At 41.2% G+C, this 17,676-nt stretch overlaps 1 protein-coding gene and 1 long non-coding RNA gene across 2 annotated transcripts in view; one reads left to right on the top strand and one right to left on the bottom strand.

Annotated features, from left to right (window-relative positions):
- Positions 1 to 1,753: 1,753 nt before the first annotated feature.
- On the bottom strand, positions 1,754 to 2,902 carry LOC140706846 (uncharacterized). The gene is made up of 2 exons (XR_012086728.2): positions 2,749 to 2,902; positions 1,754 to 2,306 (listed from the first exon to the last, which is right to left on the bottom strand). It is a non-coding gene; the product is annotated as an uncharacterized LOC140706846 (long non-coding RNA).
- A 69-nt stretch (positions 2,903 to 2,971) lies between these two features.
- The window catches only part of DUSP22 (dual specificity phosphatase 22), a 40,112-nt gene continuing 25,407 nt past the window's right edge, over positions 2,972 to 17,676 (top strand). The window contains exons 1-2 of the mRNA XM_020789826.3: positions 2,972 to 3,342; positions 10,417 to 10,450. Coding sequence (XP_020645485.3) covers positions 3,322 to 3,342; positions 10,417 to 10,450 — 55 coding nt within the window. The 5' untranslated portion in view covers positions 2,972 to 3,321. The remainder of the gene's footprint in view (positions 3,343 to 10,416; positions 10,451 to 17,676) is intronic.

Raw genomic sequence — 17,676 nt, 5'->3', positions numbered from 1 at the left:
GCCATCCCTCTTACCTCCTTGAGGGACAGCTTGAGTCTAACAATTGCCCAGAATGATTTTTTTTCTCCTTCTACAGTGTCCAACCTGATGAGCAGTCTTACAAGATTCCAAAATGTATCTGCTTTGGAAGTTTTAGTAGTCTAATAAAGGCACTGCCCATTATTGCTTTTGGATTTTACCTTAATATGGATACAGCACAAAATGCATTATATGTATCTATCCAACCTTCCCACCACACACATATACACTCAGACTGAAGTTGTGTGTCTTTTTCCCTGGGAGCAAGTCCCATCACACTCTATAGGGTTTATTTTTAGTAGAGATATAAAGGAATGCTCTGTGATGTCCTGAAATTCTGTGACTATCAAAATTAACAAGTAAGCCCAACTCTGAGATTCCTTGGTTGACCAAAAAGATTTGATGATCAGCATGCATGCCCAAGTAATATTAAGATTTGTCACATGAAGTGTTGGATACCCGTGGTTTAGGTTTCTAACTGCGGAGCCAGAGGTTGAGAGTTTGATTCCACATTGTGCCTCCTTGTCAGGGGCTGGACTTGATGATCCATAGGGTCCCTGTCCAGCTCTGCAGTTTTACAATTATGATGATGATTTAAGATGATTTGGGATATCTATGCTTATAGCAGTCTCTACATATGATATCTTTTGCTTTAAGACTCTTCGTCTTCTTGTATGACTGACTGTGATGAAATTGTGTTGAAACAGCTGGATAAGCAGGTAAAGCACACCTGTTTCACAATGCAGATGAAATAGTGACACTCTATAAATAGTTCAACATGATTTGATCTTTGAAACTATGACAGATTTCATCCCTTCTCGTCCCCCCCCCCCCCGCCACCATCCATGCTTCAAGCTAGACAGGAAACCTACCTTCATCTCTGTAGTGACTTACCCCCCAAATACTGGGTCAGATTATTATCAGTTTATATTAAACAGTAAAATTACTCAGCAGTGGAAATGCTCCTGAATATGAAATTGCTCTGCATTTCAGTTCTCTTCAGATATTCAGTGAGATTAAGAGAAGTTTCATTTTCTGTGCGACAGTGACAAATAAAGGAACCATCAAAGCAGGTGAAATAACAATAACAATAATATAAGAGGATATTGTGAAATTTCCTGAAGTGTCTGCTGCTTTCTTTATTTACAGAATTATTAGGTTAAGCGATTTGTTTGCTAGGGAAATGACTTGACCAAGAGGGTGGCTTTCCCCCCCACAGGATCTGTGGCAAATCTGGCTATTCTTTTTGGAAGAAATATTCTGAAGGGATATGCATCTGTTTTTGAAAACTCGATTTTAAAGCCAGCTGCTGTACACCAACCTTAGAAATGTTACTTTTTATACCACTGGTTCCCAACCTTGGCTACCCAGATGTTCTTGGACCACAACGGCCTGAAATCCTGGCCAGCACAGCTAGTCCTGAAAGCTTCTGAGAATTTTAGTCCAAGAACATCTGGGACACAAGGTTGGGAATCACTGTTTTGTTCCATAACTCCAAGAACTACCCAAACAGTAGGGATGAGAGGTTAAAGAACCCAAACCACCTTTTCCAAGGTCTGCTATCCACATGCATTGGTACCTTCAACTACACCTTCATCTGTCTCCAGCTATGCATAATGTGAGATTCCATCCACCCTTCTTCAGGCCAGGAAGGCAGCATTAGAGGACAGCAAGGTCTCCTGCTAAGGTCTCTCCTCAAACAAAGAATGAACATAATACTCTGAAAACTATCATCTGGCTTTGATTTTGAGAATTTATTTTATTCATATATTTAAAATATTTTAATCCACCTTTCTCCTTAAAAAGGACCCAAGGCAGCTTACAACAGCTAAAAAGACAGTATTTAAGTTAGTAACAGTGAATATATAATACTAAAAGGATCAATGAATAGAATACCAAAAAACATAAAGAAAATCTCACAATTCTATCAGATCATTAAAAGCAAGAGGAACAAAAAAATCTATGGAGGAAAAGTATGTGGTGCTTTGAAACATAACACTTTGGCTTGTAAATATATATACATATATATGAACAGTTTTGAATTGTTTCAGTGAATAAAGTATATGTGGCTACTCATTTGATTCATAGGATTTTGAAGTATCATAGTCATTTAGTTGTGTCCAAATCTTTGTGACCCCATGGACCACAGCACACCAGGCCCTCCTATTTTCCGCTGCCTCCCGGAGTTGTGTCAAATTCATGTTGGTTGCTTCGATGACACTGTCCAACCATCTCGTCCTCTGTCGTCCCCTTCTCCTCTTGCCTTTTACATTTTCCAAGATTCTTTTCTGGATTTAAGAGAGCATACAGAAAGCACCAGAAAACCAAATTCAAGTGTAAGTCAAACAGAACATGATGATTTAAGCAGGTTTTGGATTAACACTTTTAAACAGTGTTTACTAAAGAGAGTAAGAGTGTCATAGCTTGAAACAGGGCAGTCAAATGCTCTGGAAACCACCAGCCTCCCCGCCGCCCAGGAAAACATTTATCTTTTTCAATTCCTTAAATCCACTGTATTAAATTCTGTGTAAAGTTTGCTGTAACTGTAACATAATAGAAAATCATTTCACATGCAAGCAGATTACGAGAAACGGCCCAGTAATGGGGCCCTGGATTCTTGTTTTGCATAAAGAGCAAAAAATAGAAATATCTATATAAAAATACGCCGCGTAATTTGGCTGCCATTGCTCAGAAACCAAAAAAGCGGCGTCCCCACCGCCGCCTCCACACCTGGTCCACGCTTACTCATCCTTCCAGGAATGAAAGTGGGCCGGGCTCCCATTAAGGGGGAGAAACTATTTAGCGCTGTGCATGCTGGGGGTAGTAGTTCCTGAGCAGCACTGAAGGCTGGCCAGCCCGTTGGCAAGAAAACTACGAGTCCCAGAAGGCCTAGCGGCATTATATCAGGCGACTCTCAAAGCCTGGCTTTTCATCACACGTGGGAGTGGCGAAAGCCGAAGAGTCGGCGTTAGACAGACGCAATTCCTGGTAGTCGGAGCTTGTAACTAGTTCATTTGGGCTGTTATCCGAGGAGGTCAGGAGCGGCCAAGCGGAAAGCCCTCTGATCATAAGACCCCCTAGGCGGGAAATCCCAGCCAATTTTGAGAGGAGGAAGCGGGCGATGCCCGGCGTAGAATAATAATTAGCCACTTCATAGCCTGTTAATTTCATTGCTCATTCTTGTAGAGGAAATATTCTACCCCCCCCTTTCCCTAGCATTGTTTTTTTTTTTTAATTGTACCTTCCTACCTAATTAGGCTGCCTCCAATCTCTGGTGCTAAAAGTTTCAGCTCGGTTAGAGCCATGGGGAATGGGATGAACAAGGTAAACATTGCTTATTCTCTTATTTTCTTAAAATAGTTTTGTGTTTGTGCTCGCGTGCAAAATCTAAAGAGCAATTCACGGGACAGGAGGCATGTCCCGCCCTTCTGCTTCCTTGTTTTGGTCACCGGGTAGGGAATGTTAACACTTGGTTTAGGAACTTTCTGGATGCTGCGGAGGTTTTTTAAAAATTATTATTATTTTATTTTATTTATTCTGAGCCGTTGTTTGGAAATTCGGGCGGTGGGTGTGAATGGGAAAAACAGAAGGACACGCTGCCTCCTCCTCTTTTTGGTGGATACTCGGTCCGCACGTGCGACCCAATCCTGAAACGCTGTACTGTATTCATAAGTATAAAAAACAAAACGCACGAAATTCAGTGGGGCTCCGCGCCCTCATTTACTGCGCAGATCCCATACAGGTATACCCAGGAATCCCACGGAGGTTAAATGAGGCTTTCCTGTAAAGTGGCTGAGGGTTTACTAAAGGTTTACTGTCACCTCTTATCCAAGATGCGTGTCTTTGCCCTCGCTGCTCTATCAGTGTGGTAGTCCCTGCAGTAAATCATCACTAGCAATATCGGTAGGTTTTTGGTTTTTTTCAGGCTGGTTTCCTTTATTCGGGCCTCTGCTTGTTTCCGATTTGCATATGTAGACGGAAACGTTTCAGGTTTTTCAGCAGCTGGGCGAGGTCATGCGTGCGTCTTAAATCGCTCAAAATGATAAGGAACTTTTGCCATCCCGGCCGATCGATCTTATTCTTTCCAGGCGCTTGCTTCTACTTTTTCCCCCAGTCCGGTTGGTACTAGTTCACAGATGCAAGTTCGTGTGAACTGTTCTCAACCGTGGGAGAATATTGTGCTGAAGTTGGTGGTAGATTATGCCGCAGTTTAAACAGAGATAGTTCTGTGCGCTGCCGAATTCCGAGGGGGGGGGGTGTGCCAGGCTGTTTGTATGGTGATATGAGCAGAAATGGGTGACATCTTACTCAGTTCTGAACACTGTTAATACCGTACAGTAATTTTCTTAGGCCTTGATTGATGAGTGGAGGGATGAGCAGCCATTTACTTTTAAGAAGTAAAGAAAACCAATAGGATCTGTCCTATCACATTTATATCACTTTGCGAATGGTAATGAGCACAGGTGCTGCCATTGGTTTTGCCAACATTCAGGCTGCCCTTTGCTATGTAAAGCCTGGCCTCATTTTTTCCTGCTGGCGACATAGGCCCAATATTGCACAACAATATTGGGCCTATTTCCTGATATTTTGAATTGTACATACAGAAGCACAATATCCCACATCATAAATTGGAGAGTGATGTTTTGGGTTGTTTTTTTTTCTTTTTTTAAAAAAATAATTGTAAAACTTGGCAAAAGTCTGCATCAAATACAGTATCAGTCATGGAAGTAATCATTCATTAAAAATACAAAAGAACATTTGAGTGAAAAGCTATGTGAGTTGGCTGTTTGTTTGCTGGATTTCAGAGAGAATGAAGGCTTGGGGCCTGACAATCCTTTCTTGGGAGACTGTTCCCCTGCAGAGGTGCCACCATGGAAAAGGCCATGCTTCTTGTAGCTGCCGGTCATATCTCATTTTTGTTTATGTTTTTAATTTGGAAAGGAAAGCAAATCCTCAAATTAGAGGTGTCCAGATTTGTGGACAAATCTGCATACAGCCACCTCAAACATTGCACGACACAAATTTTCCTTGAATTATGTGATTATTTAGTTCTTTTAATATCAGCCCTATCACTTTGAATCAGGGTGAATTGTAATCCCTGCCAAAAGCCTAGCACTACCATTTTCAACTAGTTGATCTTTCTAGCTGGTTTTCAAAGACATACTCACATAGGATGGGGTAGAGGATGGGGTAGAGTAGTGATTGGATGCTGTGACTATGCTGCAATTTGATTCACAGGCTTTATTACAGTTGAATTTACAGTTGGTGATCACACCGGGAATGGGTGGGTGCATATTGATTTGAGAATTCAATGTTCACACATGATGTGACTGCAACAAATCCCACAGTATTTGATTGTGTAATCATAACTTAAGTAAGAATGGTAATTGCAAGACCTGATTCTTAGGAAGAGTATAGCTGGCAGATAACTTGGATCTGGAAAAGGGCAGCTCTACTGCCAGTGACATTGTGAAAAACCAGGGGAAATTGCTGTCTTTTTTTCCCCTGGACTGCCATTCTCAGAATCCCATAGGTAATATGGCCACCAAGCTCAGCACCCAAAAGAACTGGAGTACCTTCAAGCTGCAGATCTTAAAATTTTGCCTTGTTTGTTTTTGGTATCAAGTGGAATGACTATACTTTAAGGCAGATTTCAATTTCATCTTGGGCCGCATTGGCATTATAGTTGCCCTCAAAGGGCCTGTTGTATTTGTAAGATAAATGTATCTACTCATTATCATATTAAATACATTTAATATTTCTAATTCAGTTATTACTGGTTTTAGCAATAACTAGCTCAAAGTAACAGTCTATGATCAAAGTCTAGAAATAATGGCAAGCAGATAAGAACGGGAGTGGACAATAACAAGGACTACATTTCAAAGGTGCTGTACACCGCCGAAGTAGCTACAACGTTCTGACTCTTCTCTGCTTGGAATGCTGGGATTAGAAGTCCTGCTGGGTGGATTCCCAGCACCTTTGCAGAGCATTATGGGTGACTGAGTAAGTGCCTGCGTATTGTATGCTGCACAGTAGCAGGCAACACTGCGAGGGCCACATGAAATGGCCTAGTGGGCCGGATTCGGCCCGTACGCCTTGATTTTCACACATGTGCTTTAAGGTATAGACAAAGTTTAATAGGGAACATGGGTGTGCCTCTAGTAGGCCCCACCCCATTGCAATTTGATACTTCCTTTCGATTTAAATAGATAGACTTGGCACAGGCAGCTATGGACAGATTTAGCAGGTGCACTACTGGGGTCAGGAGCATCAATGTGAGATTAGAAGAGGAAGCATCAGCTGAGTGAGTGGGCTTGAAAGCTGGTTTTAGCCACATTTTTCATCAGTTTGATGCCATAATGATATACTAATGTACCAAGAAGATCAGAGGCTAAAATGCAAAACCTCCATCCCCAGGAGATGCCTGGGCTATTAGTATAAATGACCTTAAGTTGGTAAACTGTGCCTACCCTTTGTTTGTAGCCATATAGGGTTGTGGGCAAGATAAATCCACCAGTGGTGGATGAGTTCAATTTCAAAAACTCCCTTTGTTCTTCAGCCAGAGAGGCTTATTGCTTTCCCTTAATATTCCTAACAAAGGACAACCTCCAGAGGCTGCTAACACCTGCTGTTGCCACAATTGGTTCTTGGATCATCTGGCTGTTGTTTGCCCTCGCCCTCTTGTCTGATCAGCCAATCATGCCGGATGCAGGAGCATGTCCGCTCTCTGGATCTTCATGGGGTGGAATTAATGGCATTTGCTCACATTCTTCCCCTCGCACCCTCTTGCCTCCTTCTGCCCTTGTTCCTCTGTCTCCCACTCTTGTAATATCAGCTGTAATCTTCTTGGTTGCTGGGATTTGTCTTTATTGTTTTGCAAGAGGTATAAAAGTTGTGTGGTGTGAAGGATAGAGCATTGGGCTCAGACCTAGGAGAACTGGGTTCAGATCCCCAGATATAGTATATGTTGAAAGGTAGGACCAGGTTTCAGAGAACTGAATTCAGATCCCCACTGGGCAGGGGTGGCAATGATCGACCACTCCATAAACGTCTCAGGTACCTTGAAAACCGTTTCCAGGTTGCTGTAAGTCAGTAATGACTTGACAGCATGCAACAACAAAGTGGCTTTAGGCCAAATCAGGCCAAGCTAGCTACACAGACTGATAGTAGCTCCCCAGGAACTAAGAAAGAGGTATTTTCTAGGCCTAAGTATGTGATACTAGGAGTTGAGCCTTACCAGTTATTATTCCACCAGTAAACTATAGCCCCCCCCCTTTCCAGATCATGAACACCAGCATATCTTAATCATTAAGATATCCAACTGGCATTTAAAGAATCATGGAAGTGAGATATGAGTGAGAAAAATACAGCATTCATGGAGCCCCTTTCCTACCTTATCATTGGCTATGCTGCCTGGGAGTTATAGCTGGTGATGGAGCTGCAGTCCAACAGCATTTTTTTGGATTGCAGCAGAGAAACCTTAAATATACCTGGGAGCGTATCTCCCCCATTGTCATGTGGGGTGATAGATTTTCTGTTCCACTTTTGTGGTCCTGATGGACTTAAGGGCCAGAAACTGACATAAGCTGACCAGAACAGTTGCTCAGGCTTGAAAGGCTAGCAGGGGTGCTTCATCTCCCCATCAGATATTTAAAAAATGTTGATGATTTCATGCAGCATCCTATCCCCTATTGAGTTCAAATACCTTTATGTTCTTCCTGTCCATCCCAATGCTCATAGCTTGTGGGAAACCCATCACAATCTGATGGAGAACTGTATGTCTACATTTACCTCTCTATTTTGAACCTGCCTGCCTTCTTTCCTATGCCTTTGGTTTCCCTTAAAAATGTCAGTTTGCAGGGCCACATGGGTTAGTCTGTTGCAGTAAAGTCAACAAAGAACTTAATGGCATCTTAAGGACAAGCCAGTTTTATTTGGTTTAGATTTTTGTGAGGAGCATCTCGTGAGGTGGCCTGCAGTTCACAAAAGCTATGCCAGATAAGATTGGTTGGCCTTTAAAGTGCCACTAGAATTTGTCAGATATCTTTACCTTAAATGCAAACATTTGCCCAGGGTTTCTAGGAGATGTCAAGGGAATGGTAGTGTCAATCTCAGTTGCTTACATATTTCTAATAACATTGTTGATGTCCTAATAGGTATTAATACAAAGTCTTTGACTTGCTCCCCACCCCATGAGTGATTGATTTGTATTCACATTGGTAGGCTTGCTTGCTTAGAAGTCTGTGACATGAAATTAATGAGTTTTGTTTCTGAGTATATATAAAATAATCTGTTAGGCTGTAAAATGTGACTAGATGGGCAAAACTTAGATTATGGCTATTTAGATCACATTCAATTCAATAAAACTGATTTCATGTATGTATATAAGACTGCATATTTCCAGTGGGACTAATGTCAGGATAGGTATCTAGAGGATTGCCCACTTAGGGCTGTATCAATATTCTATTTTTGTTTACTTCATTTATTTACTGGATTTATAGTGTGCCTTTCTCTCAGTGAAAGGATTCAAGGTGGTGAGTAAACAAATATTTAAGGCCAGTGATCTCTTGAAATCTCTTAACAAAGGATGTGATCGTCTATCTGTGTTATTTGAGATTAGCTACATTGATGTTAAGGACCACTTACTTCTGAGTAAGTAATATGGGCCTTTTCTGAAGTGATCCTGTTCGCATAAAAATGCCTGGCAGTATTTCAGAATACACGGGCAGTCTCACAGGATAGCAATATTGATTAAGCACCTTTAGTCGCTAGGCCCTGCAGTTGTTTTAAATGCAGACGTGCCCCCTGCCTTACTAGGTAACAAACAAAAGTGTGCAAAGAGGAAGAGGCAGGAAAACTGAGGGTAAGAAAATAGCAAAGCTGTCTGATTTAAATACAGTACAGTGAAAAACATGTTAGCAGTATAAACTCACATGTTTCTTAAGGTGTTTCTGACGGATGTTTGCCTGTATCTGGACTGATATTACAGAAGGGCAGTCAAAAGCAGTTGTAAAAGCAGGATAAATCTAGTACAATAGGTGCCCATTAGATTGGTGAGCAGTGGAATTAAGTCTTTAAGACAGGGATAGGTAATAGCGTACGTGTGAGTGCATGCTCTCTCTCTCTCTCTCTCTCTCTGTGTGTGTGAGTGAGTGAGTGAGTGAGTGAGTGAGTGAGTGAGCAAATGCCTGATTTGTTCTTTTCTGGTATGCTGAGGTTTTAAAAAAGGTCCCTTGGGTTCCAGTCATGTGCCTTAAGCGTCTTTCTGGGTTTTCCCTTGTTTGCTTTGAATTCTATCTTTGGTCAGAACTTAGCGATGATAAAACTAAAAATCTGAGTCCACGTGGGTTGACTGACCTAGTAGTCATGTGTCTGTGTGGCCTCTTAGGACAGCAACATAGAGAAAAGGAGTTAGCTGTCACCCTTCTCCTGTCCTGTGGTCTCAGTATGTCTGCTCCCTACGCTTGCTATTGAAATAAGGAAAACACCTTTTGCAGTTTCTCCCTAATCTGTCAGCAGAGTTAATGTTCAGTGCAGTTTGTGTAGCTGCTTGCATCTTCTGATTCCCCCCATTCACACATATCGCTGGTAGTGGGCTGTGGATTGAGGGTCTTATGAGTTACAATTAATACTTGCAACTTCTTATTTTTTGTAGTAACCAAGTCATAATGAATTAACAGAAGTTGTGAAATGAATGAGAACGAAGTCTTGCCTTTGGCGTGACACTTCCAAATGACTTTGATTTGTTTTGAGCAGATCCTCCACGCTACAGTTTTTATTTATGTATTTATTACATAAGAAGGGGAAAATATTACATGTCTCTCCCCCTTTATGCTTGAACAATTTGCTTATTTGTTTACACAATTTCCTGATCACAACATGGGAATATGTTTAAGATAATGACAAACAACAAATACAGCATATTAACTAAACAGCAACACAAATGGGGGGCATAAAACAAAAGTGTTAATTAAAATATAATAGATCAGTAAAATGATAGATTTAGTTAGATTAGTTGTTTTGGGTTCAAATGCTTGATTTAGGTTCAAATTTGGCCATTGCCAATCTTCCTGAACAATCTGATATTACAGTCTTGTGTACGATCATTCCCAGTTTAGAATAACATTTTGAGAAAACAAAATCCCTGATATTAAGCTATGGGACACTTAGACTTTTAGAAAAATAAAATTAAAAACTGGTAGTTAAGTCATGGAAAGACATGTTTTGAAAGTCACTTTGAAGTGTTAAAGAGTGGGGAACATCATGAGGAAAAACATGTTCACATTACTGTGCCTTCAAAATTATTAGCCTTGTGTTCCATCCTGTATGCAAATCGAACTGCGTCATATTCCATTACCACAAGAGATCTATATTTGATATTATATTTCTTTCTTACAGATACTTCCTGGCTTGTTCCTTGGAAATTTTAAAGGTAAGATTGCTTTAATTAGTAGTTGTGATGCAGTGCTCTGTGTTAAGCTAGGGGGAGTTGTCCACCTACCCTTTTCCATTTCGTGCACATCATACCATCCTGTGCTATAAAACTAGGAATGTGTGACCATCTAGAATTTAGAGTTTGGATATTGTTGAACTTCAGCTCCCATCACCCCTAGCTTATATGGCCAGTTGTGAGGGATGATAGGAGTTGTAGTCCAGTAACATCTGGAGAACTACGTGTTCCTTACCCCTGCCTCAGAAACCTGTCTTTCACGATGACTCTTGAAACCAGCGTGTGCACTTCACCGTCTGAGGAAAACAAAACCAGAGCAACACAACTGTTTCATAGGATATCCCCAAGTCTGATTTACATTTTTTTTAAAAATGGAGTGGAGAAAGTTACCTTCCATTATGTTGTTGAACTGCAAATTCCCCATCAGCCTTAGCCACCCTAACCACTGATGAGAACTGATTAAAGGTTAAGTCCAGTGAAGTCTGGAAGACTGCATGTTTTCCATTTAAATGGTGTTGGTTAGACCCCTGGAGCATCCTATCACCCAGCCACTATGCAGTGCAGACCAAGGGATGATGGGAATCGATGTCAAGCCTCTGGAGCACACACCGTTTGGCAGGGAAGGCTGTTCTGTCACAACAACCCACTCCTTTTCTCTTTGTATTTATCTACATTGCTTTCTTCAGTTCAGCAGAAGCTGCGTGGGCTGTGGAAGAGTGAGTGGACACTATGCAAGCTAGGAGCCTGTGAACTAATAATTGAGGAGGAAGCTTAGGTGCCTTAGGCTGTGAGCATGACTTGTCCAACTTAAGCATGCTCACCAAGTGAAAATGTTCTTGTGAACTGTATTCAGATTTATTGCAACTTCATAAAGAAGGAGCAGGATTGGTTTTTGGCATCGCCCTGGATGCATATACAAAAAGGCGACTAGTCCTTTTTTAAAAAAGAAGAAAAAGAAAAAAAAGTATCATACTGAACATGTCAACATGCTTGAATCGCTTGTTCTTTGAATTAATTTAATTTTTGGGAGTTTGAAAGCTAAATATCTCTCCCAAAGGTGGGTCATTTGTTATTGTAAAATAAACTTGTTATGTGCCATCAAGTTAGAACTGACTTGTAGTGACCCTAATGTGGCTTTCAAGGTAAGTGAGATATTTAAGGAGTGGTTTTTCCAGCTCCACTTCCACTAGTGAGTTCCCATAGCTGAGCGGGGACTCAAACCCAGGCCTCCTGAGTCATAGTCTATCACTCCATCCGCTATACCACACTGGATATCGAAAATGAACCTGGGTATTATGAGAACAAAACAAATCTACCACTGTTTTCCAATTTGGAAATGTTGCTCGTTTGCCAAGATTCTGCAAGTTGTAGTTTTAAAAAGTAACTTGCCCAGCACGACTGCTTTTAACTGGGCTCCTCCCCTTGTCTGTAAAGGATGCCCACTCTTACTGCTTTCCTGTTACTTTGCTGTTGCTTTTGAAGAACTGCATAACTTCTTCCCCTATAAAAGCACCTATGGTGTTACCACTTTCGCTAAGCACGTTGGGATGCTTATTACTCTGGATTAAAAAACCTAGGAGAGCTTTCGTGCATGGAGATCTGTGTGGCCTTATTGTTTCTGCAGATGAAGTGGCAAAGAGTTATACATAGATGATGCATCTCTCATGCAGTACTGCTGTATCTGAACAAAGCCAGTATGGAGTGACGTTGTACAGTGGTGCCCCGCAAGATGATGTTAATTCGTTCCGTTGAAATCGCTGTCTTGTGAAAACATCGTCTTGCGAAAAGCGTTTCCCCATTGGAATGCATTGGTAAAGGTAAAGGTTCCCCTTGACAATTTTTGCCCAGTCGTGTTCGACTCTAGGGGGCGGTGCTCATCCCCATTTCCAAGCCATAGAGCCAACGTTTGTCCAAAGACAATCTTCCGTGGTCACATGCTTAAAATGGCTCCCCGCTGTGTTTAGGGACGGATTCCTCGCTATACAGGCACCGAAAATGGCTGCTGTATGGAGGATCTTCGCTGGATTATGAGTTTTTAGCCCATTGGAACGCATTGAACGGTTTTCAATGCGTTTCAATGCATTTTTATTTTCACTTTACGACAATTTCACTTAACAGTGATTTTTCTGGAACGGATTATTGCCGTTAAGTGAGGCACCGCTGTATTAACCATACCATGGTGAGCCATATCTCTGAACAATGACTTCATTTTACTGCTGAACGGATTGAACTATGTTTGTAGTGGGAGTTCCAAATATGCTACAGACCAGTATGACATCTCAGGGAAGCTTGAAAACTTAGCAGTTTAAGCAGTAGTGTCATGGGTGCTTACAGCCCTCTCCAGAAAAGTCCAGAAATACAGGTAGCTGTTTCGTTCTATGCCAACCAATGTGGAGCAGGTCTTCTGTAAAGCTAACGACTCCTGGTAGTTCAGTCAACAGCATACCATCCTAAAATACCCTGCAGTACAGTAGGGCAAGTTTGGAACAGTGCACTGGTCCTTTGAAAACCCTTTTCTCTCCCAGCTACTGTTAGGATTGCACCTATGCTCAGAGGAACAGGGAAGGTTGGATGGTGGTGGTAGATATCGTTGTATTTTCTATTGATGAGGAAGCCCCAGATTGTTGACCCTGCAAGCCCTTGTTCCACATCACCACTTCATTTAGATCAGAATCCTCTTGGGGGGAAAAACTGTGCATGTAACCGTAATCATATAGGCAGTTTCCTCACTGTGGTGCAGTATCTGTTGGTTGGTTGATTCTGCAAACAGTGCATGATTGGTCATGTAAAAAACATCCCACCAGAGCAGGTTTGTGGAATGCCTGTGTAGTTATGTTGCATGCAAAGGTTTCCCCAAGAGGACTCTGGCCTTCATATATGACCTCGACTCCTTTATGTTTTCTTCTTTTTTGCACTTCTTTGGACAGTTTTTTTCTAGAATGAAAGCAGTAGAATGTAAATAATGTGGCATAGTGCAAATAAATATTGAATTAGTGGATAGATAAATAAAAATAACTCGAATCAGGAATAAGCACTTTGCATTTTATCAACATGGGATGTTTAGCATTTTTGTTTGCTAAAAACTAGCATAGATAGAACTCTATGCAATTCGAACCAAAGTTTGCAGAATGTAATTTGACCAAGCTATGTGATGCAAGGCCTTTTTGGCAAAAGTCACAAAGCATGATGAAACTGATACCTAGTATCTGTTTCCCAATTTGGTTCTTTTAATTTTCTCCTTCTATAGTTGAGTCAAGACCAAAAAAGTTGTTTTGGATTACAAAGTGAGTCAGCACTTCAGCCTTTATTAAAATTTTGCAGGCTTCCTGTCTTGCAATCTCTGCTGGCTCTTGCAGTAGTTCGTCTATAAAATGTTGTTACCTGTTCGTATATGAACCATGCATTAATATAGGTGGTATATTATTGCATGATTCATAAAGCTGCAATACTGTAATCTAAAAGGCTGCCAGAGATTCTTAACAGGGAAGCTATTTTTGTTTGTTAATAGGAATGGCATCCGCAAGTCAGGTTTCTAGTCCTTACTGTCAAAAATAAAGGAACCCTGCATTCAAAAGGTCAATTTTTTTCCTAAATGTTTTGAATGCTTTCAGTCCTCATATGGAATTGACTCTTGATTTTGAGGTTTGGCAATCAGTAACTGATCCCTCCAGATTTTTCACTGAAATTACTGCCATCTTGTTTGATGATAATACTTCTCATTTCTCTCTCTGTATATTCTGTATTCACTTTTTGGCAAAATATAGAATGGATGCTTTTTAAGAATTGTATTCTATGCCATGTGAGAATTTATGATTATATTAGCTTTGGGGGGGGGACTCAGTGAAACAAAATTTGTGGATGCTTTTGTGGGGCACATTCTGTAGTCCAGATGCTGCAACAGGAAACATCCTGGTGTTAACTGAAGATGGAGGACAGGAAATAGAGCCTGCGTTGGTTACCTCTGTGTGGTGTTTCTAGGTACTGGCAGATTTGTAGAGTACTATACAATTCATCTTCTACAGAAGTTATGGTTCCCATGTGGAAGACACCTGTAGCTTCCTGTGATGGGCACAGCATTAGCTGGTGGCAGCAGGCTGTTGTCTCATCTAACATGGTGCCTTACATCCCATCAACCACAGTGGGCCATAGCTTTCACAGCTTGCCCTAGAGATGCCGAGAGTTAATCTAGGATCTTCTGTGTACATGTTCTCCGCTACAGAGAGATAGCTGTTACCTTGACACCTGGGTATCCAGGTCTTATCCTGAAGCACCACTAGACTTACACTGGACACAATCTTTTTAGCATAACTTTGCTGTGGCATAACTTGGATCAGGCACTAGAAGCATTTAATTTAATTTAAAATAATTACAAGCTTCCTGTCCTTTTTATGTTCTGAGGCTCCCTAGTGCTCCCTTTTTCCTAGGGGAAACCTTTGGGGTTAGCGATAGCTGGGATTGCTGGCCACCTGGCAACAATTATTTACTACTTAAGGCTTGCCTCCACCTGTGCAGGTGCTCACAAAGACTTTTCCAGGGCAAAAGGAAGCCCTAGGGAGCCTCTGAACCTGGTATAGTATGCTTCTGATCACTTTAAATTACAGTGGTGCCTCGCTTAACGACGATAATCCGTTCCAGAAAAATCACTGTTAAGCGAAAACATCATAAAGCGAAATTAAAAACCCAATTGAAACGCATTGAAAACCATTCAGTGCGTTCCAATGGGGCAAAAACTCACTGTCCAGTGAAGATCCTCCATACAGCGGCCATTTTCAGTGCCTGTATAGCGAGGAATCCATCCCTAAACACAGCGGGGAGCCATTTTAAGCACTCGGTGGCCATTTTGAAAACCAGACGATCAGCTGGTTTTGATCGTTGTAAAGTGAAAATCGGTTCCCGAAGCAGGGAACCGATCATTGCTAAGCAAAATTCCCCCATTTAGACCATCGTTTTGCGATTGCAATTGCGATAGCAAAAAGATCATTATAAAGCAGATTTGTCGTAATGCGGGGCAATCGTTAAGCGGGGCACGACTGTAAATGCTTCTGGTTCCCTATCCAGGTTACATAACTGAGTAACATTGGAGCCATCCACAGATTCAAACTTGAACTTGGATATGGTAAGAGAAAAGCAACTACCCATTCAAAATACCAGATAGAATTGACTAAGGCTTCAGTTTTGTAATCCACATGCCCTAAGGCTGATGGAGAGGAAAGAGCCTCCCACATTTTTAGATGAAGTTCGAACCTCGGAGTCTATTCCTACCTCTTCCCAGACATCACAGGGATTTTTTGTAGTGGCACCCTCTATGAGGTCAGACTTCGATGTGGTGGGGAAGTGTCTCATTTCTGACAATGAGAAGGCCACTCAGGCTCTGGGTCCTTTGCACTGTGGTCCTAGCCATGATCCTAGGATGTCAGAAAATTTAGAATAGCTCTTAATTGTGTTGTCAGGTGTTTCAAAATAACTAAGCAGTCGGGAAAGAAACTGGCAGGCAACTCCGTTGTTGGTTTTGTCCGGACTCTGGATAGACCAGAGAGATCAGGATCAAAGCTCTCCCTGCTTAGGGCTCCATCCCTGTTGACTTGTTACACAAAATGCTGTAAAACGTGATACAACCTGGAAGCGGTCTGTAAAAAGAAAAAACCAGATTGTATATGCAAACATTTGAAAATAATTTTGTTTTTCAGTCTAGAGGACTAGCAATGCTTCTGTCTTGCTCTCTTTCTTAAAATTAAATTGGAATAGAGAACATTTTTCTGATCACAGCCTCTACATAAGACAACTAGGACAATGAGAAAATGTATTGTATTGACTTTACTGTTATGCCAGGTTGTAAAAAATCCTTAACAAAATGAATGGAGATCTGCAGATTAAAAAGTAGCTTTGTTTATAATCTGTGCATGAGTATTGGAAGAAGTTAATTTTAGACAGGTGTAAATAGAGAAGTGACCGGTGGCAAGTGAGTCAAGGTAACTGAATATTGTTTGTTACAGTGGCTGTTGAAGCAGTTTGACTATTGCTCCTTTCCCTTTAATCTGCTATCTAAAACGAGAAGGTTGATAGATCCATAATCTGAATATGGCAGTGCAGCAGTAAATTTCAAAATGCAGGTACTCGTCATGATGGTCCCTGTAGCCATGCCCCAAAGGATTTAAAAAAAAAAAATGCACAAGTAAGCAGTTCTGCTGCTGTTTATTTTCCTAGGTACATACATTCACAAAGCTTTCTAAGAATCAACCTCCCCCAATCCTAGGAAGAAGCAACTTGTCAGACATCGTAATGAGCTTTCATCTCTCCAAATCATATTTGTTACCAGAATAGGAGGCAATGGCCTATGGAACCAAAGGAGTTTTATAAAAATGGCATATTCTGTGAAGTGCTCCATTTTCCTGCATTCAGCTCTGTCACCTGTGTTTAAAAAACTGGTAAAATCTTTTTGCCATTTTTTGCAAGTGTAAATAGGCAGTTGGATTCTGGCCAGTGCAGAAGTAGTGAAGTATTAATTTGAAGCTCTAGGCTTCAGGTTACAATTTCCAAGAAATTACTTTTCTAAGCTCTAGAAAGACCATAGCTAGTGAACCCAGCTGAAACCAGAGAAATGTGCTTCATGACACTCAAGACTATGGTGCAGTCCCATCAAAACAGGGCAGGTACTTTCATAGAATCATAGAAAAGTGAAATTGGAAGGGGCCTATAAGGCCATCAAGTCCATCCATGTTTCTTCCATATAGAACCAGCGGCCTTCTCATCTTACCAACTGAGCATTAGGTTTTTGGCCCGCATTGGAACTAGTGATGGGGTAATCGGGTGATATTTATTCTAGAACACTGTTATATTGTTTTTCAGGTTAAACAATATATTCCAAAATCAGCTAATAAAGGACATAAAGACCAAATTATTGGCAGAATGCTTTGAAAAAGAGTTTAGCTACATGAAGACATATTTCATTAAAATGATAGTGACAAGGTTAATAATTGGGAAGAATCAATGGCAAGCAAATCACCTGAGTTGCTGGCCCAGCTACCTCCCTTTGGATGTCTATGTCTTGGCCTCACTGGAGAGATCATTCCACGTGGTGGGGTGCCACAACAGAGAAACACCCCCCCTCTGCACAATGGTCATAGGAGCTTCAGTAGGTTTTGGTTTGGTAAGTAGGGCTTCCTCCTCAAAGACTGGGTTGGTATATCTGGACGTAAGCACCCTTTCAA

This window comes from Pogona vitticeps, chromosome 4 (assembly GCF_051106095.1).
Source record: "Pogona vitticeps strain Pit_001003342236 chromosome 4, PviZW2.1, whole genome shotgun sequence".
In the NCBI taxonomy this organism is placed as follows: Eukaryota; Metazoa; Chordata; class Lepidosauria; order Squamata; family Agamidae; genus Pogona; species Pogona vitticeps.
Note: the sequence above shows the minus strand (reverse complement) of the source record. Positions and strands in the feature narration are given on the sequence as shown.